General features: G+C 37.5%; 1 protein-coding gene across 1 annotated transcript in view; it reads left to right on the top strand.

Moving 5' to 3' along the window:
* Window positions 1–21070, top strand: part of PTPRN2 (protein tyrosine phosphatase receptor type N2) — a 674672-nt gene that overhangs the window by 252778 nt on the left and 400824 nt on the right. Inside the window, exons 6-8 of the mRNA XM_059818647.1 lie at window positions 9953–10415; window positions 17762–18016; window positions 19331–19371. Coding sequence (XP_059674630.1) covers window positions 9953–10415; window positions 17762–18016; window positions 19331–19371 — 759 coding nt within the window. The remainder of the gene's footprint in view (window positions 1–9952; window positions 10416–17761; window positions 18017–19330; window positions 19372–21070) is intronic.

The following is a 21070-nucleotide window of genomic DNA, read 5'->3' as shown; positions in this document are numbered from 1 at the left end:
GTATAAATGCTGTGATTGCAGAAGTCTCCATGTCTCAGGTATTCTTATAAGTTTGAAAGCAAAGAGTTTGGAAAAAACCAGAATCTTGACATCAAAGAAGTCACTAATAAAGTTAAATGTCTTTGCAGAATCATGAAGGGAAAAAGAAACAGATAAAATGACTGGTTAGTGGCAGAGGGAGTATGACTGGTTGTTAGATCAGTAGTACAATGGTGCTGAAAGGGGAGAACATGCAAATAAAAACTCTTGTGGCAGAGTCAGTTTGCTGGAATCTAGAAGGGTACGAAGGTTAGGCAAGGCATTTGGTAACGCTTATATTTTAGTCCTTGGTACGAGAGAGAGCCTTCCACCTATTTTCCCCTTTCACATTCAGGGAAGAGTACTCATCTTTTCTGGGTTGAAAATCAATTGTTTGATGCTTTGTAATTGATCTCCTGAAAGAATTAGGATGTGTGATAATTATTAAAAAGGATTATTATTTATTTGAGAGAACCTGAGTGCACAAATGCTCAAAGATGTACTCTGAACTCATCTGCAAATAATAATTACTGTGATTAACTAGTAAGAAATTACGCAGTCATTGCACATTTTAATCTGGAGCTTTAATTCAAAAAAGCAGGACCCTTATTTACCTAACACTGATTAAAATACAGTACGGAATGAAGATCATCAGAAATGGATTTGATGGCTGACTGCTGAAAAGTCAAAAACCTTTCTGCAATGTATACATTTAAATTCTGCTGATATAAATATAAAATTTAATATTTCATGTATGTGGGATTATGTATAAGTAAGAAAAATGTAATTCACCCTATGCATAAACACTTTCATAAAAATATCAGAAATAATTGATAAAGGAGTGTCTCCCTGAAGCTACAGAATTGCCCATCTATCAGCATATCTATACAACAGCCATTAGAGTAATATCTGAACGTCTCTAAGTGTTGATGTATTTATTTACATAATGCCATTACAAAGTAGGGAAGAACTAATACCCCTACTTCAGAGACAGATTAGATAGCTTTTCTGAGGTTGTGCAACTAAGATTTAAGCCTCAATCCCAGAAAAGTATTTAATCTTTTGGATCATTCTCCCCTCCATGGCTCTTTTCAGTAAAATAGAAACATTGAAGTTTTCTTAAAAGAAAAAAAAAAAACAAACCCAAAACAAAACAACCCCAAAACCCAACAAACAAACAAAACCCCATAAGCACTGGAGTATGTCATGGTTTAAGCCCAGCTGGCAACCAAGCACCACCCAGCCGCTCGCTCACTCCCCCCAGGTGGGATGGGGGAGAGAATCAGAAGAGTAAAAGTGAGAAAGCTCATGGGTTGAGATAAAGACAGTTTAATAGGTAAAGCAAAAGCTGCACACGCAAGCAAAGCAAAACAAGGAATTCATTCACCACTTCCCATCGGCAGGCAGGTGTTCAGCCATCTCCAGGAAAGCAGGGCTCCATCACGCATAACGGTTACTTGGGAAGACAAACGCCATTACTCCAAATGTCCCCCCCTTCCTTCTTCTTCCCCCAGCTTTATATGCTGAGCATGACGTCATATGGTATGGAATATCCCTTTGGTCAGTTGGGGTCAGCTGTCCCGGCTGTGTCCCCTCCCAACTTCTTGTGCACCCCCAGCCTACTCGCTGGTGGTGAGAAGCAGAAAAGGCCTTGATTCTGTGTAAGCACTGCTCAGCAGTAACTAAAACATCCCTGGTTTATCAACACTGTTTCCAGCACAAATCCAAAACACAGCCCCATACTAGCTGCTATGAAGAAAGTTAACTCTACTCCAGCCAAAACCAGCACAGAGTAGAATTCATTTTGTCCAAATACAGATGTTTGTATTGGTGCAAGTCAGCCTAAACTCATTTGATGATCAGTGGAGAGAAAAAAAGAATATCCAAGCTGTGATCCATCCATTCTAATTTAAAAATATAAAATAAGACATAGTAAATTCTACCCTGTTAGCCATCCTGCATGAATCTGGTGTAGACAGCATTTTTTTCTGGGAGGGCTGGTACCCATGTGTTTGAAGATCTAACAGAATCATGGCTACAAATCCTAGTAAAATTACAATCAGGTTGTTTGCAGCACAAATACACAGTCTGGTGATTGAATGTGACCTGTGAATTAATTTTTGAATTAATAGTTTGGCAAGCAAAGGTTCTAGTGCTAGTATCGTGCTTTTCAAGACTTAGACCTAACACCTACCTTTACGTACAACCTATCAGTTTATGTACGATGTAGTGACAGACTTTCCACCTCTAACATAGAAATCATGATTTCCCTTATCACACGGCTATCTTGTAAAGACTAAATATTTGTATAATGATTTGAAGATACAAGTGCTGTAGAAATGATACTATAAATGACGTGTGTCAAGTCTGGAGGCTTATTTAAAAGGGCAGTTAATTAATTTCTAGTAATTCCCAGGTGAAACATAGATTGATAGTTTTAAAATCTGAAATGCTAACTCGATAATAAGATTTGCTTCTTATTGCTCCCCACCTCTTCAAAATGAACTCTTTTTTCCAAATACCATGTGTTTGGAGTTTTTGTTTCTGTCATTTCTCCTGCAAGCTTGCTATTTGTCTCGCAAATATTTACTCGCTGCACGTCAGTACACTGGGGTCAGTAAATAGAGTAAAAAATGGTAGAACTGATACAATTTTTAAACTGGATTCCATATTTATTTTTAGATCATACTTACCAAATGAGAACGTAGAGTTCACAAAAATTTAAACTTATTTTACCTAAACTCTGTGTGAGTGTGCCGGTGTATACATTTCAGGATAGTGCAACAACAATTTTTTTTTTATGAGGGGACAAAAACCTCACCTTACCTCAAGCAGTTGTCCAGGACATGGTTGGTTGCTTTCAATGGGGTTGTAAAGCAATGTTATAGACATGGAGCCTGCAGATCCTTATCCACTTGCATTTCTTTGTGTAAAAGTAGTCTCTAGAGTCATATGTTAGAGTTATAAATATACAGAATTGGTGCTAATGTGCTCAACTTTTGGCAGATTAAGATCTTCATGTTTCTATGTAAATCATCTTTAGATAATGAGTTAGCTCAAAATACCAGCATATGCCTACAGAAAATGTGTTTAAACATCGTTCACTGAAACCTTAAGTAACAGACTTATTGACATATGAGCAAACTGTTCTCAGACGAGGGAAGCTGATAAACCAACCCTGGTATATCTATCAGCACTGATGGCCATGCTGCACAATTTCTACCATCCGCTGGGGGCTGACTGTCACTTTTTGGTTCCTATTAGTAATGTTAGGGAGCTTCTGAACCCGGTAGCCTGACAGAGGTAAAGCTGCCTCGGGTCTGTGTCCCCACTTCCAGCCAGCAGCCAGGAGGAGCAGGTACTGCCAGTAGGCACCACTGGACCCATGGTCTGACTGTGGTTGTTGGCACTCAGACCACCATGCACACACACATGCACACGGAATAGAGAGCTCCTCACGCAGAATAATAGAAATGGAGTTTATTGAGAAGTCAGGAAAGACTGTGGTGAGCAGACACAAGGCATGGTCAGACAAGTATACTGGCCAGCCTGCTTACATGCTACTGGTCTCTTTTAATCTCTTTTCCCTCTGTTTTACTACAGCTGTTCCCCAATCTACCTTGATCCCTTCCTCTCTGGTCCTTTCTCTAAACATCCTATAATATGCCTTGTACAATGACAAGATGCTCTTCTCGGCATCCCATAAGGAGTCCCACACCCCTGTAGGTGGTAACCCCTTCAGTCTTCAGGGTGATCCAAAGAGCTTCTCCCATTGCTGAATCTGGTGGGTGGCACTCCTGGACATCATGGCTGATGGCTTGCTGTGATGGCATGGTGAGGAGCTGGGGCAGGGGCACCTTGGCATTGATCAGGTTATTGAGGTCTCTGCTCCTTTGTGTGTGGAGACAAGCCAGGTTATCATGTAACCCAGTGCGTAAAACTAACACTTCTGTTTGTGATGAGCTCATGATGAATCCTGAGGAAAAACAATCCAGCACTCCTTTTACACCAAAGGAAATACTTTAGAAACTTTGCATTAACCTATAGTATGGAGATTTTTCAGAAACAGAGGGAACAACCAGCAGTTAGCTATGAAGACTAAAGCTAGCGAGTTCCTCAGCAGTACAAGAAACCGCAACTAATGATAAAAATTATTCATGCAGGAGAGTCTGTGGGAGCCGGTTGTAGGGTAGGCATGCAGCTGAGAGCATCCCAAAGGAGACCAAGAATGGCTGGGAACATTTGAGACTTAAAACGGAATTTGTTAAATAGTAACTTATACATGAAAGAAACCAATGTATTTATCCTCTCTCTTTTTTCTTTCGTTTTGGGGGATTGTTTTGTTTAAGAGTGGTAGAATATGCTGCTCACAATCAAATCTCTGTCAGCTGAAATTACGGCAATATAGATTATTGAATGGTATACAGTCAGACCCCAGACAATCCTGTTACACCGCAGTTTCACAACCAGAATTTGGAAGCAAAGTCATCACTAGTTTTGATCAAAGGAGACTCTGAGGACCCCTTTTGCTTGATCAAGCTTTTGACACTGCAAACTACAGGGTGTTAATTAACAATCTTTGCCACCTTTACTTCTCTGATGTAGTTCTTAAATGGTTTCAAAGCCATTGTACATCTCAGAAAGAAAATAGGAGATACAGAAACTTATTAGTGAAATAATAGGTCAGATGAGATGATTGTAGTGGTGTCTGTTGCCTTAAGCCTGTGAACCTGTCAAAAAACCATGGGCTGATGCTGTCCTACCACTGCAGGAGGCACCAGTTTGGCCTCTTTACCAGTTCCTGGGTTCTGAATTAATCTCCCAAGTTCCTGTTTTTTATGCAGTGATTTCTTGCATGGTATAATATTATTATCTATAGTATGTGAAAAGGTCATTATCACCTGGTAGAAAAGGTTTTTGCTCCACTATAGCTCAGAAAATTGAATTTTTTCATTGGTTTTACCTATTATTTTCAGACAAACCTAACATTGAATTTGGTGCAGAGTGTGTAACATCATGCCTACAGCACGCAGAGGCTTGTGACGTGGAGGTCGCCCCTTCAGCTAGCTTGAAGCTAGCTGGAAGCCTGCTAAGATATCCTCGTAACCGTGCAGTACTGTATGGGATCAGCAACTCACTGGCTGAAAGAAGTAAGCTTTTTTAGCATGGGGCTGGCTACTTTAGCTGTGATGCTGTAAGGACACAGCTGTACTGCTTACTCAGCTCCACCCAGGCACTTTTGCCATGTAATCCATTCCATGACACTGATTTGGTCCTCAGGTTTCATTGTTGGCTGGATTTCTCTCAAAGTAAAGGTAAATTGAGGTGCACAGATTTACAGCCCACACTCTGATCTAGCAATCAGGCACTGCCACTTGTGCTCCTGTTTAGTTTGGGGTTCACATGAGTACATCACATTTCCCATGTAGTGAGTTTACACAAGGCAAGTGTGTGTGGTTCGCAAAGTACCTAGACTGCTTCTGGTAGAAAAAGCTAAACTTCTTTCACTCCACACAGTGAGTTAAAGTATGAGATCATTTCAAGTTTGGTAGCCTTTGGAAACTTTTATTTTACCCCACCATTGGTGAGGGAGGACCTGGTTCCAGTGTTTGTTGTGGTTTTCTTTTCTAATCTTAGAGAGCATACTGCACTATCTCAAATAGGCACAGTAAATTAAGTATTGTAGGTGGACTCATGGTCCAACCAAATTTAGGTGGTAGAAACATGAATTAATATATGAAAATGCATCAAAGAGAAAAAGCTAAACGAAATTGAGGGAGGAAGATTTCTTCTTTATGCATTCCTAAGGGATTTCTGTTAGCTCTGTTTGCCTTTAAGATTTGGCAAATGTATCCTCAAGAAAGGAAGTATTTTGTCATAAATTTAATTCCATTCCTTCTGCACTCAGGCAAAACATTCAAATCAATCTATCTCTTAGTGGATAAATTGAATAGTATTTATCTGTGCCTTGGGTTGTATGTATCTAATCCTGCTCCCTTTTTTAATTCTTTTTTTTAAAGAAAACATGTAGTCCATAGACTATTGCACAGTGCATCTGCAGGGTGTAATTTAATGTACCCTTCTGTGAACTTTCATGCAGAAAATGTCAGTTACTTACACACCTAAACCATACAAGTCATTGCCCTAACAATTCCATCTTCAGAAAGGTTAGTGTGGGGGGTTTTTTGATAATGTGTGAATTATTGAGATAGCTTATTTGAAAGGTGGTGAAGGAGAGGAAAATCCTGGGCAGATGGAGAAATAAGATTTTTTTTTAAACTGAGGCTTTTAGCAATTCAGAGTACTTCTTAAAGGTACAACACTGAAATGAGATAGTTGAACAGTATCTTACCTATTAAAAAAAGGTTGTTCCTGATAGTAATAGGGACTTGTATTCTAACCCTATTCACTATAAACCATCTGGTAACTAGAGTATTCTTTCTTAGTTCTGCACATTTCACTTAATGTTTGTCTTTTTTTTGCTGTTACTGGCAGTACTTTATATAAATCCAGTTTAATCGATGCAGAAATTAATTTTCTTTTCAAAATTTTCCTGCTCCCTGTTTCCCTCTGCTTCTCCATAATGTTAGCAGCTTCTCCAAAGGCACCAACAAGGGAATTTTACAGATTCTTCTTTTCACTGACCATGGATTATGCTATTTAATTTTGAAGTAAGTCAAACTAGCAATGTCCATGTTCAGGAGTTTAGATTGCAAAACCACTTCAAATAAGATTATCACAGTGCTTTGCAATTGTTATTAATAGCTTAAGGTGTAAATTGTCACTGGATTCTAAACTACATATAACAGGTGTTTTTCTCTTATCTTTTTCTGTCAAAAATATACTTTTTTTTCCCATGCCACTTAGCACAAACCCATAGTCTAGGGTTGTATTTATCCATGTTGCAATTTTATTTGGATTTCACCTTGCATATTTCAGTTGGCACGTGTATTTTTAGTGCTGTGTTTTGTCTGAGATGAGGTGGAAGGACTGAGGAAGGGGATATTTTTCTCCTCCAAGTTGAGGATTGCCATGTCATACAGATGTGAAACCCCTTTAATTAAGTCAGACTAAGCTACATCAGATGGGCTGGTATCTGAGTGCACTGTGAAGACAGCGGAGCTGTCAGTGCTGTACTTTAATTAGAACTTTTAATATTTCAACCCTTACTAGCCGAAGTGTGACCTGTCAAGCTGCTGAGAGGCTGCCCCTTCTTGATAGAGGTGCAGCTCTGAGCCCAGGACTGGCACTTACTTATATCCAATTTGTGTACAGTCACTTGGTGTTTTTGTTGTGTTTTCTTTCTTGATGTACTTGTTGTCTGCAAGAGCAGGAAATCACAGATCTGTTGATGTTAAAGGATATTTGGACTTGTTAAATAGCTCATCAAAAGCCAGCCTACATCTCCTGACCCTAATCGTTCACAAGCGGTTTGAGAGTGTCTAGCAGTTTGGCTTCCCCTAAGAGCTGATTTATTAGTAAAGCTTTAGAAGCAAAAGAGGCAGCTGGATGTAGGACTGAGATCCAACAGAGCTGACTTAATGTCTTTCCATGTCTGAAGGGGGAATGTCCTCTTCCCCCCATCATGTTTCTCCCTTTCCCAACTCCCTGTTCTCCCTTCCCTTGTCCCCAGAAGGTCCTCCAAAAGGTGGCAAGGTAGGGAGTACAGGAATGGGAAAGGGAGATGGCAGCGTAAGTGAATTCTCTGCAAACTACTTGGTGTGTCTGGGACTGCTTTGTGTCATCCTCTGCAATTCCTTCTAGGGAGAGAGTATCATTAAAGAGTTAATTACCCCATGCAAATACCCATTGAAATTGAGAGATAAATACATACAACTAGTAGTTTTTCACATCTAGGATTTGCTATTAAGTATGTAAACAGCATTCAACTTGTATTTTGCCAACTGGCTCCCCTCTTAGTGCTGATCAGAGCAGTGCATACCCTGCAGCTGGTGCACTGAACCAGAGCTACATTGCTGTTGTGTGATACAGTTCCCAGGGGACATCAAAATATTTCATACACAAAGCTGTTTGATCTCTAGCTCTATATTTTTTGACACTGTCTTACTCTAGCCCAATTTCTTGGCATTAACAAAACATGTTTCTATGTTAAAAACCACCTGCAGAAGTCAAAAGCCTTGTGTTGGTGCCTCAGAAGCCAAAGAGTGCCTCAGAAGCCAAAGAAGCCAAAGTGCTTTTTTTTCTGTAATAAAGTTGCAGAAGCCATAAATCTACAAGTCATGATACAGAGTCATGGATTTAACCTCTTCAGTCATTTCTCAGGGGGAGGATAACCCTCTTGGAAAGCAAGGGTTATGAATATATATTATAAAATCAACTGACTGTTATCAGAAAAAATACAATTGTTCAGATAGAGAGCAAAATTATTGTCCATAAATGAAGAACTAGATAAAATCTAAAAGTTTTTATTCATGTCTATAATAGCTTATCAGCCTTATTTATTTTGCCTTTACAAAGTCCATTAGAAAATATATAAATAATGATTTTTCTGGCTGAATTCTACTAATTGCTCTCCTCTGGGGTGTATAGTCTCTGCACTCTGGATGTATTTTGCAGCTCTTTCTGTCCTAAACCATTCTGCTATCAGTGCACAGGGACATTAATGATCCACTATAATTCATAGCAGTGAGAGCTGAAATAATCCCTGGCCTAAGTTTCCCAGGTTGTAATGTAGTTTGTATGACAGTTTAACCAAGAAACGGCAGCTGAGAAGCAGGACCCATTCTTCAACATACACACAGCATGTGATGCAACTTCAGCAAAGTGTCCTGAAGGAATTATAAACAAAGAATCTAATTAGAATAATTCTGAATGTAAGTAAATCTCTCAGTTCAAATTTGTATTTAGCAGAGAGTGAAGGAAAAGCCCTTTTTGAAATTATTTGGGAGGGTGGAACTGGTTTGTTAAAAACAAAAAAGCCTGCCTTCAGGTGGTGATAATAACAAAATATGTCTCTAGGATTAAATTATAGTAAATGTAATACTAATTAATGAGTTTATTTTTTTTATGTGCTGGATAGAGGTTTAAAGCACTTAAGGGGAATTCAGAATTTTTCCTCAAAGATCAATTTCATCATCATTTTTAAAAAAAAGTCAATGACAACAGATGTTGTCTTGCAATGCTAGATTCCCAGCTGATGCATCCTTGAAAATCAGAAACTAAAAATAGAAAAACCTAGTGCCAGCCCAAATATTCCACTTTTTTCGCCAGCAGTTTTTCAATAAAAAATATGGGTTTAGCAGGATTTAAACATTTTATACATTCTTGTATAATTTGCTGGGTGGTTTTACTTAAAAATAATCAAGGAATTCAAAACCAATTTATTGGCTGTTTGTGCATTGCTTTATACTGTCGAAGGACATATTGATTAGAGATTTAAAATAGTATTAAAATCAAAGATTAATGAAATCTTTGATTTTTTGAATTAAAAAAAGTATTTTATATATACAAAAGAATTGTTTCATTTTCTCAGTGTTCTTTAAAAAATGGCACTTTTGTTTTGTGTTGCCAGTTTTTGGTAAGTAACCTGGGAAAAAAAAGTTATTCTTAGAAGTCTAGTAAAAACCAGAGGGAAAGTGGCTTTACTAAACTTTCTTTGTCCAACTGCATACAATTAGTGCATACATAGTTAACATTAAGTTTGGATTTTATAATTCTCTCTCTAATCTCTTTCTCTTTCTTTTTAATAATCTAAGAAACTGTTTCACAAAATCTATACTGAATTGATAATGCCTCTGTAAAGCAAACGTACCAGTTTGAGGTTTGCATTCTACCTGTGCATTATAGAGTCTAATTATTGTTTTCCTGATTGGTAAAACACTAAGGGTAACACACTAAGGGTTACACCTGTGATTCCTGCATAACAGAAATTACAAAGCAATAATGACCCAGTCCTTTTTTCTACTCTCTCTAGAGCTACATCTATAATGATCCTATCAGGTACTACGTGATGCAAAAACCCAAAGAAAGAGCACCTCCTTTGGCCCATGCATCAACATCCCATCAACAGCACGCTGAAAACCTCCATGGGGGGACCTTCAGCCAGCCTCAGCCAGACAAGTTCTTGCCAGAGTCAGAAATGGGGCTTGGCCAAAAAACTCTGATGGCTGCACTGCATACGTACATCACTCAGAACTTGTCAGCACAAAGCAGTGACAAAAGCTCTCACAGCAGGACTAAAGGGTCTCACATTTATGCTGGTAGAGTCCACTCTCCGCAAGTCAGTCCTTTTGATGGAACTTTTGCAGAAGATTTTAAAATGAAGAAGCTGTTCCAGCCAAGACCTGCATCTGGAGTGCTGGGGCCAACCCCTGAAATGCTGAATCATAAATCTGCTTCCCAGGATGATCCAAAGGACCCTCTGAGTGTAGTGGATGGTAAAGTCGATATTACTTATTTTAACTTATCTGAAGTTTCCCTCATGTTCACTGAATATTTTTGAGAAAAAAAGAAAAAAAAATTAGACATTCAGATATATCTCCTATTATTGGCATATTATATCTACCATAATACTCACAATAATAATGTTCACCTTTCTAACTACTCTTTCCCTGCAAACATCTACCCACATTCTTCAACCCACCTTCCATATGCATGCAGAAATATATGGCACTCAATAGGACGCAACATTTATGTAACCTGTTAAATTTTCAAAGAATTTTACAAACAACATGTAATTATGGGTATATCTTTGCTGTCAAATCTGTTTTTATGCATGCATCCCACACTATATATAGGTAATATAGAAATGCCTGGTTTTGTTTCGTTTCTCTGTTTTTAACTAGAAATTCAAAGACCATGGATAAAATTCGAAATCAGACACAGAAATTAACACTGAGATAAATTCTGGTGCAGAACACAGAGAGGGGAGGAGTCTGTCAATTATGTGGATAAGTGGACACAGAGTAATACAGAAAGTGGGGTCACAGCTACTTTTGGCTGGAACGTTCTATAACAAACAACCCATTTCCTGGATTTTCATCTTTTTTTGCTAATGCCTCTTAACTATGGCCAGATCCTGATTTCTTTTGTATGTGATAGTTTGACAAATCTTTAAATGAAGACGGAGTGTAACCTATCACGGGACACTGTGATACATTTTAAGCGCTGCTTTGTAAGACGAGATGGGTCTTCACGTCATGGCTGGGGATGAGATAGAGTTTAGAAAATAATTCTCATTCACTTTGTTGTTTCCCTAAACGAACTTAACTATTGATGTTATTCAGTGGTTCAGGATGCCTGAAAAATGAAAGAATTGATCTTCAGCCATTGCCAAGCAGTTACATCTGTTACACTGTAGTCACCACTATCCCAATGGATTTTGGTGATATTTAAGAGGGATCCTTTGAATCCCTTCTGTAGTATTATCATCCATAAAGTTTAACATTCTTTGATTTGTTTTATTATATTTTTAAACAGAACACACAGGAATGTCAAAGTTGCAGCAGAGGAAAGATAATGCTTGCAATCTAAAGGATGCTCAGAAGAGAAAGCATTCTTGGTATGGTGCCCAGAGATAATAGGTTTCAAGGAACTAACTATAACGTAAAATCAAATCCAGGTGGCACTGTAAGTCTCTTGCACAGGTTAGACAATTTTGTTGCTAGACTCAAAACAAACTAGGCACATGCTGGTTTCATTATCCTCCAGCTGTTCCACTTCACCTTTCCTGGTAGGAGCCAACCGGGAAAAAAATGCTTAACACTTAGAGGGAATAATATGTTTCACAATTCATTGCATTGTACTGCTTTGACTTCACATACATAATGTGCCCTTAGGAACTTCTTCCATTGCATTAGCTTTTAAATGTTGCATATACATAAAATTATGAATTGTTTGAGTAGGAAATAATATGGTTTCCTTTGTATTTTTGAGCCTCTAAATAGTCTCATAAAGAAGTGGTGAGGACAGACCCCAGCGTATTCGTTGTTTTAAGTGCTTGCCGTTGGAGTGATGATGGTTTGGATTCAGATTTGCCAGGCTGACCGTGCCATCTCTTTCTGCTTTCAGCCTTTCTCCTATCTCTCTGGTGTTTCAGGATTTTTGTACGCTTGCAGGTTGTTTCTCTCTCACACTGTCTAAACCACAGAACTGTTCAAAAATTGGAAAGCATGGGGTGCAGTCACATGCGCTCAGTTCTCTACTGCATCTGATATGGGATTAAACAAAGGAACTTGACTGGGAGAGCAATCCAGAAGGTACTGAGCAGATTAGCACTGAGAACTGCTGCAAAACAGTGGCAGGTAAATTAGCTAAGAAGGCACCCTGAGGGAGAAATACAAGAGAAGGAAATGTGGAGCTATTTTTCTATCAGATTTGGAAACTATCACCTCTGGGAGGAGCATGATGTGCGTGGGCACTGCCTTTGTACAGTTTCCGTTCCATTGGAAAGGTCACAAAATCGGTAATTCAGATGTCTTTTTTCAAAAAGTAACAAACTTCCATGTTTATGGAGCAAAGACATTTTTGTGTGTCCTCTGTCTTGCAAAGCTGTGGTCACCAATCTGTATGGCGCACAGCTGCTGCTGATAGCTAATATGTGATCAGTAGGGTGAATGGGTGGAAGAAGACAGACCACCCTCTGGGACTGCTAGCAAAGTTACTGCTGCCGTACCATTCAGCTGTCAGGCAAGCTGGCTTTGGCAGTTGTGTCAACGAAGTATGGAGCATGATTTATATGCTGTATGATAAAAAGCTGTTTTCCCTTGCTAAGCTCCTATCGTTAGCTACTAAGGGAATTTTACTGGTGAAGCTGATATTAAAAATTACATCATCTAAGATATATATGCCTTTATTGTCATCATGGTTCCAAGGCAACTGTGAAAGGCATCTTGTCTTCTTCAGTTCAGAAGCTGGAGCTGAGGGAGAAATCTAGTTTGCAGTAGAAGCCCTGTGAAACATGGCTGAGCATTGCCGACTCTATTTAGAAGGGGTCAGTGGCACAGTATAAAGGCTGTGCACAGGTACATGCATGTTGGAGTACATGTGTTGCTTAAGTGGTGTGCCATTGCAGTATCCATCAGCTTTTCGCTCTTTCTCCAACAATATTTTCTGATTTTAATAAATTCGTAATATTTTCTTTGAATTACCCAAAGATGTTTGTAAATACATGCACTGATATTTATTCGTGTATCAGCCTTATCCAATAATATACAAATGATACACAAACATGGACAAGTGTCATAATAAGTGGAAATATCTGTATTTAGCATGGACATGTAGTAACGTCATATCAGTAACCTCATGAAGTTAGCAAGACTCTTTATGTAGCCCTCCATTTCACCAGGCTGTTGTAGACATTTCAAGGACTGTTCTTGCTGCTATACTGAACACATGATGCTCCTCATACTTGCTAGCTTTGGTTATCGCCTTTGGTCCTTGACATTTTGAATCACACTTGTAGTTGTTCAGTAAAGGTATCGCATAACGGCTAAGTTTTGCTCACGTTGACACAAGTCTGTATTTAGGAGTTCATCTGATGAACTGTGTCCAGGTGACGTTTACCAGGGCAGGATTAGCAGCATCAGAGGAGCAGGAGGCTCCTCTACAATGGTTTTATATAATGAGCCAGGAGGACCTGCAGCGAGCCTGTTAGTGTTATCTGGAGTAGGGCCTGTGACCACTCATTTTCTCATGTGATTCCCCACCCCGTTCCCCCATTTCCATTTTGTTTGAGATTGAGACTGCTTTGTAATTGACTATGAATCTGCGGAAGTGGACTGGAGAGATAAGACTTGGCTAAGATAATAGTTATAAAGAAAAGTCATTTTGGAAAAAAAATAAATGGAATGGAAATGACAAGGCTATATTGACTGCATGTTGTTGAGTAGCTCAGTAGCTGGTCTTGACAGCTGGCTGTGAAACAACCAAAATGAACAAAGATCTAGTAGTGATACATTAATATAGCTCTTTTAATTATATATGTCCTGAAATATAATTCTCTTAAGATTTGTCTTCAAATATTGATGTAATGGCCAGGAACTAGCTTAAATAAAATTTTACAGGCAAATGCAGATGCAAATTATTTTTCTGAGGCTCAAAACTTGCTTTCAGCTTGGAAACCTCAGATTGCTGATTTTTCAGATCAGAATTTTGATTGAATTTTGACTTGAATCTGCTGCTGAATTCCTGTAATTGGAACTAGCTTTATTATCATAAATGAATGAGCATTGTTTGTACAACTTTTGTACAACAATTGCTTTTATGCTGTTCCATTTGCTGGAATTTATTTAAAACACCTCCCTATGCATTTTGCTAAAAACTTCATAGAATTACTAACCACTCTTTTGAAGTATTTTAAGAATCTTGGCCCCATATTCAGAAAATAGATAAACTTTCAGGACTCTAAGTAACATTAAGTTGAGAACCTGAGAGGCTAAATTTTGAAAAAATGGTGCTAGTAGGCGTGTAAGTGTTTTTGAATTTTTTTCATAAATCCAATTTTTTGGTAAGATATTTCCTAATAGCTTGAAAAACAGTAACTAAATGACATTCTTCTCAACGTGTTGTGGCTAGAAAGCAGGGCTTCTAAGTCAAGGGAAAAGAAATGTGGTTTCTGTTCTGAAGTTGAACAAATAAAAAATGCTTCAAAAACATTGTAGGAAAGTGAGCGAGTGATCCTAAAGCAGTCAGTATCATTTAATAGTAAACTAACATGGATTGTGGGAAACTCATGTTCAAAGCTCTAATCAGCTGCCTGTTTTGGGCATGTTCTCTCTTCTTTTGCCTAAAATTGAATGTTAATTAATGATGTTTGTGTGACTTAGAAGCCTTTCGTTCTTGTCATAGATGTTCTCTAAGACCATTCCACATTTACAAGGGGTTTACAAATACAGAGGTGGATTCTTGATCTGCCCTAAAAATTATTATGAACAATTGTAAATATTATTCCAGGTGATTGCAAAAACCTTCAAAATCTCTTTCATAGATTGTTAGCTGCTGCATATGATGGGTTATTCATATCAATGCATAAATGGCAAAAACTCTTGAAAAAGAAAGTCACTGAAGTCATCACAGTTTTCATTCTTTTGTAGATGCACAGATGTCAGGTAACCAGTGTTCCAAGAACACTTTCTCCTGCTGTGATGTGCCTTGCAATATGTCTTTATATATTTAGTTGAAAAGTTTTAGTTTTGATTTGGAACTGATATATATTCTGTTTTTTCTTTGCTGACTTTATTAGCTCTGCTTCAATAATTTAGGTTTTTCTGTCAGGTTATTGTCCAATAGTTCTATAAAACATAAGAACAGAAATGATACCTAAGCAGACACAAAGCTTCTGTGGTAATCTGGCAGTGCTGGTATTTCCTACAGTTTCCTTTCCTGCTTTGCTGCTATGTGTAACATTTTCTCCTAATGGCCATCTTCCAGGTAGCTGTTGTGCTTCTTGAAAAAGTTTCCTGAACTCAGTTTGATCAAGTCTAGTGAAAACTTCTATTGCATTTTGGATCAATTTGCCCTTGTAGATTACCTTCCTAAACAAAAGCATTTGGTCATTATGTTTTTACTATATTATTAAATTAATACCAGCGAACGGATACAATACAATGAAATGTGGAAAGGAAAGTATTCAACATCAAACTTCAGTCCTAATTTTGCTAATATCTTGGCCCAGAGAGTTTGGCATAGGTTGTGAGATTAAGTTGTTGACTCTCATTACTGAACACTTCTTTTCCTGTACAAAGCACTCTGCTATTTCAGTATGGTACCATACTCCTTCTTGGCTGCCACAGTTTGAAGCTGCATCATCGATTTAACCTATTTTTTTTATTGATAGTCACACATATTGAAACACACTTAAGTGTGTTTAAAACTATGCTTTTGTAAGTAAATTTCAAAAGTCCACAGCATACAACCTCAGCTGAATTTTTTAATGAAATCAGTTTAATTTTGAAATCTCATCATGGTGGATTATTGGAAAGATGTATCCTTTTAACCTGGAAAAGAAAGTACATCAAAGAACCATCTTCCCCATGTGTCAAAACCATCTTTGACTTACAGTAAACCAACTATTTAATCTGCTTAAGTTATTTTGGTTTATATTGACTAATTGTTTAGGGAAAATGGCATTAGTTTAGTTGGTGAATTATGGGGCAGGTTGGAGAAAACTAATTTCTGCCTTGAGATGGCATTGAGAAGCTGATGGTCAGCTGCAGGCTCTAATCTCTTCAGCTAACACTGTGGGGTCCAAAAAATGACAGCTGTGTCCAAGGTCTTGGCCTGTTTTTCCCAATGACAAATAATCCTTGATTCTTGTCTCCCTGCAAAATCACGGATGTTCTGCTGCCTTTTCCCTGGAGCAGAAGAGTCTAACTACTTCTTCTTTCCTAGTCTCTAACGACGTCTTCCTCCTTTGCTGTGAAAAGCAAGCCCTTCTCTTTAGCCCTTTTTCTGATAGTGTTTTCCCTTTTGCACACCTAATTTTTAATTCACCTTAGTGTAAGCCTGACAGCTGACAGAATGGTCCCAAAATCTTGTTCACAGATGATGATGAACATGTCCAACCACAGGGCTTAACTGGGAGAATGTTACTATAAGAAAAATGGTTGGATGTTGCCTTCAAACTGCATATATATAAATTCATACATTCAACAGAGATTTAAAAGCAGTCCATATCTTCCTCTTCTTACACAATACTACCTACGTGAAAGAGTTTTCTTGCTTACATGCATATGCATATGTATGCTAAAATCCTGATCAGCATGAATAAGCAGAACAGAGGCATGATTGGAAATTATTTTGGTATGCTAGAGTAAGCCCTACATTTAGCGTCTCATATTCCAAGGGACATTAGGCTGAGTTTTGCAGGGTTAAACAGAATGGTATTGAAGGATATATGCAGTCAGAAAAGTACCTTCCCTGAAGAGATATTATGCTACATCTTCTAACTCACCTTTAATATCCATTGCCCTTGAATTTCCTCATCTTCAAAACTTTTTTCACATCAAGGTTGTTTCGTTGTTTTGTTTTAGGTTTTTTTTTTCCCCTGAATATAACTCCATTTGCTTTTCCTGGCCTGGAATGTCATCTTAACATTTTTTTTCTCAATGTAAAATGACTGGTAAAATATTCATAGCTGACAAACAAAACACTAAAGTTTACTTTTGACAAAATATATATTTTCCAAGAGAAATCAGTACAATTTAGAAGGTTTATCCATTACATATCCATGTATGTAATGGACATACATCCACATCCACTTCTAATTGAAGAGGACCTTTTTGATTGAAAGGCAAAATATCTGACTTTTTTTTCCAGAACTCTATATAGCTATTTACCTTGCAAAAAGCAAATCACCAAAGAAACCTGATCTCTAATAAACAGTAGTGTTGCTTGTGCTATCTTAGTGCAGCTAAAGAAAGTTAAGCTACCTTAACACTTGTCTTCAGTATTTTGAGTCAGTTTAGACTAGGAAACAGTGCTCTTGTAAAGAAAAAGTGACAATTTTGTATCTTTCTCTCTAGAACAACTTGCTGGGTTGTGGTGGCACACATCCCCCAGCACCTGACACGGATTTACCTTGTCATAAACTTTAACATCCATTTATAATACTGTGTTTTCTGTAAAGATGGCAGCATGAATGTGTATGCACTCTTTTGGAAAACAGACATTCTCCATGAAGGAAAAGATATCTTTTAGGAAAAATGAAAGATACTTACTGATACAAGCACATGTGCTTCATGTATGCAGCTAAACCTTGTGCTTATGTTGTTTTGTGATCCAGAGACACTTATTAAAGATGTATTGAAGGACCTAGAGAAACACCAAGTCAATGTGGAAAACCTCAGCTCAACAGAACTGGATGAGATCGCTGATACTATCGCCAATGCAATTCAAACTGTTGGCATTCAGGAAGAAACAGAAAAGGGTGCTGGAAAAACTAAAGACGACAAAACAGGAGCACAAATGAAGAAAGGAGATGCTCAAGGAAGGGCAGAGCTTCAGACTGGATTAATGGAAAACAGTGTTAATATACCAGGTATTAATTCTAAGAGTTAAGTACAGCAAAATTTTCCTTTATTGCTTCACATTAGTGCTAGAGTTTTTAAAATCAATTCTAAAGAAGACATGAGGGCAAGTTTCTGCATTGTTCCGCACAGGCTGCAGAATTTTAGCTTTGTTTTTTTTTTTTTTTTACAGCAGGTACTTTATTTACCAAAAATGCATCTGTTTGTGAACACTTGGTCTTCAGGCTTCACAAACAAAATAAACCTACACAACAAATTGTATTGAAATACAAATTGCTTTATGCTGTGTGACCTAATTTCCCTTTCTTGAAAATGAGATGTTTAAGCAAAATGATAATGAAAAATTATTATACTCCAAGAACCTATTTCAAAATATGTGGGGGGAAAATATTATGTTTTACAGATAATAATTCTTTAGTGTAGCGCAATTACTTGCAGAAGAAAGTTTTAGACAGGTACAGGTAGAAAACTACTCATTCCCTTTCCTGCTTCTGTCTGGACATATGTTTTCCTGGTGATGCAGATTCAGGAGCTACAGTAATTGCCATTAATGAGTTGATACCACAGTGGGACATAAGTTACCACTCACCCATTCTCTATTTTAGGAATGTTATGATATCTAGGACACCAAAAACATATGCTATAAGTCATAAACAGTGATTTTAAATTACTGTCTTTTTTCATGGTGATATACTGAAATCCTTACTAGTTAGGGATATTCTGGTTATTTTAATTGCCAATTCTTTTTGTAGATTAAGATGAGCAGGCTTGAGGGTTTGTCCTGAATCATGCTGGGAGGGATGAATAAGACTCAGTTCGTAAACCAAAAAGCCAGCATTATTTGACTGAGGTTAATGATGTGACTGCATATCATCACTGCAGTTAAACTGTAACATGGTTTTGGTAGCCGATATCTATTGAAATAAGTTGTCTTCTCTCACCAAAATGTGTATGAGGGATGTATATGTTTCCTTTTTCTTTAATGTAAATGTCCATTTAGCTAGCTAGAGCCATTTTATTGGCTTTTTTCTTAGATATTGATAAACTGATATGAAGACTGGACACTTAATTAGCAAAATAACACTATTACATTGGCTCTTGACGTACTCTGTCTATTGATCTTGCATTAATTTGCTGTCAAAGTGGGGTTAGAATAACAATACTGAATTATACGGTGCTCTTTATTCTGCCCTTTCAGCTTTGATGTCTTAATGTTTAAATTGCATGAAAAGGCCACCTCTACAAAGCAGCCTATAAGCGGTGTTTGTTTCATATATGACGTTTTCCTTTCATAACTATGTATTTGTGCTTTTCATATCCTACAGACAATGGAGTGCGTGAAGCCAGTGTGAGAACTGATAAAGAGGTAGAGTACCAGTATTTTAACAAAACAAGAATTCCATCTCAGAATATCAGGTTTATATGCAGTGAAGATCAAAACCACACTTCTGAAGAGACTTGTTTTGTGTCTTGTGTGGATATAATTCAGTATCACAGCATAGGCATATTGTTGTTGATGCATTGAAATATTAAATGAATATTTATTTAAACCTTAACCAAAATGAGTTTTGCAGTTCAAAAAACCAAAATCAAGTCCTGTTTTGCCTTTCTTTCATTTGTAAATAGACAGAATTCATAACAGAACCCAAAGTTCAGACAAATTCAGGCTTTTCCTCAGGTTAGTAAATTTTGACTGTTGAGGTGTTCTTGAAAACATCCTTCTTTCACCTGTCCTTTGGCTCCTAGTTTCTGGGGAATGTAAGCATCCTTGCCTAGATAATATCTCTGATTTTGAGAAGCAGATGAGTAAACACATTCCCTCTGAAGGCATGTGTTTGTGGGAGAGTTCAAAATTCCCTCTTCTTTCATGGGAACTGTCATTCTTCACTTTTTCACTTTACAATTAATTCTTCCGAATTGTTGAATATCAGAGGTATTTGAAAAGCTCTAAGCATTGCATCTCGTACCCTAGGTGGTAACATCAAATTTGGGATTTTAATACAGATTACTTTTACAATATTCCTCATGAGCTTTGAATCATATCGTATAGACTTATGTCCAATATTCAGCCAGTTTTTGAGGTATATTCATCTTCCTTTTTCTGGGTTGCATGGAGCAGAAAAATCTCAAAAAAATATTTTTAAAAACTGCCATGAAACTTCTCCTACTATATACTCTGTCAAAAGCTAACACTGCAACACTCATAAATGGGCAAACCCTCTGGTGTTCACAGTAAAATCTCTTTAGTAGCTTCCCTTCTACCAAGCAAGGAAAACACACAAGTGGACAATGTGGCAGGAGCTTTAAACACCAACATGAAATTCTTCAGGGAATGAAGTGCTGCATTCACAATAGACTTACAGAGGATCCCATGTATAGATTTCTTAGTGACAGTTTGAATAGGGGATGTGATAGAAAAGAATATATTGTGACACAGAGCACAAAGTGCCCATTAGCCACCATTTCCTCCCAAATGCTTGGCTACAATAAACTTATACAATGAAACTAGCTAAGGAATTGTTCCAGGCTTGTGTTTTGACTTTTGCTCATTTGCTTATTGTTTCGATTTATTAGACAGATTTTTTTCTGTGACCATATGTTTTGCTTAGTGGATCACCCAGAGTTTGCCATGATTTCTAGACATGAACAAGTGAAATATAATTCATCACATAATATCTGTTCCTTTTCCTGTGTTATGACTTGTGAGACCCAAGAGGTATGCATGTTTCCAGTCCCAAAACTTCAACATATTGATGGATATTTCTATTATTTCTCCTTTTCGTTAACTTATTTGATAACAAAGTTTTATTCTCATCAATACCTAAACACACAGACACATGAAAATGAACACTATGAAAATACCATCAGCATTTTCTTCTAGCTGTTCAAGACTGAGAAAAGGCTATCTAGATTCTTTGATATTTAAAGAAGAAAGTACCTGTTATCTAAAGAATTTCTTTGCCCTTATTAAAACTTTTGAAAAATACAGTGGCATCATTTAATGCTCTTTTATTATTACTGAATAAACATTACGTTCTCACATAGTCTGGCAGCACATAGAAATT

This window comes from Gavia stellata, chromosome 6 (assembly GCF_030936135.1).
Source record: "Gavia stellata isolate bGavSte3 chromosome 6, bGavSte3.hap2, whole genome shotgun sequence".
NCBI lineage: Eukaryota > Metazoa > Chordata > Aves > Gaviiformes > Gaviidae > Gavia > Gavia stellata.
Note: the sequence above shows the minus strand (reverse complement) of the source record. Positions and strands in the feature narration are given on the sequence as shown.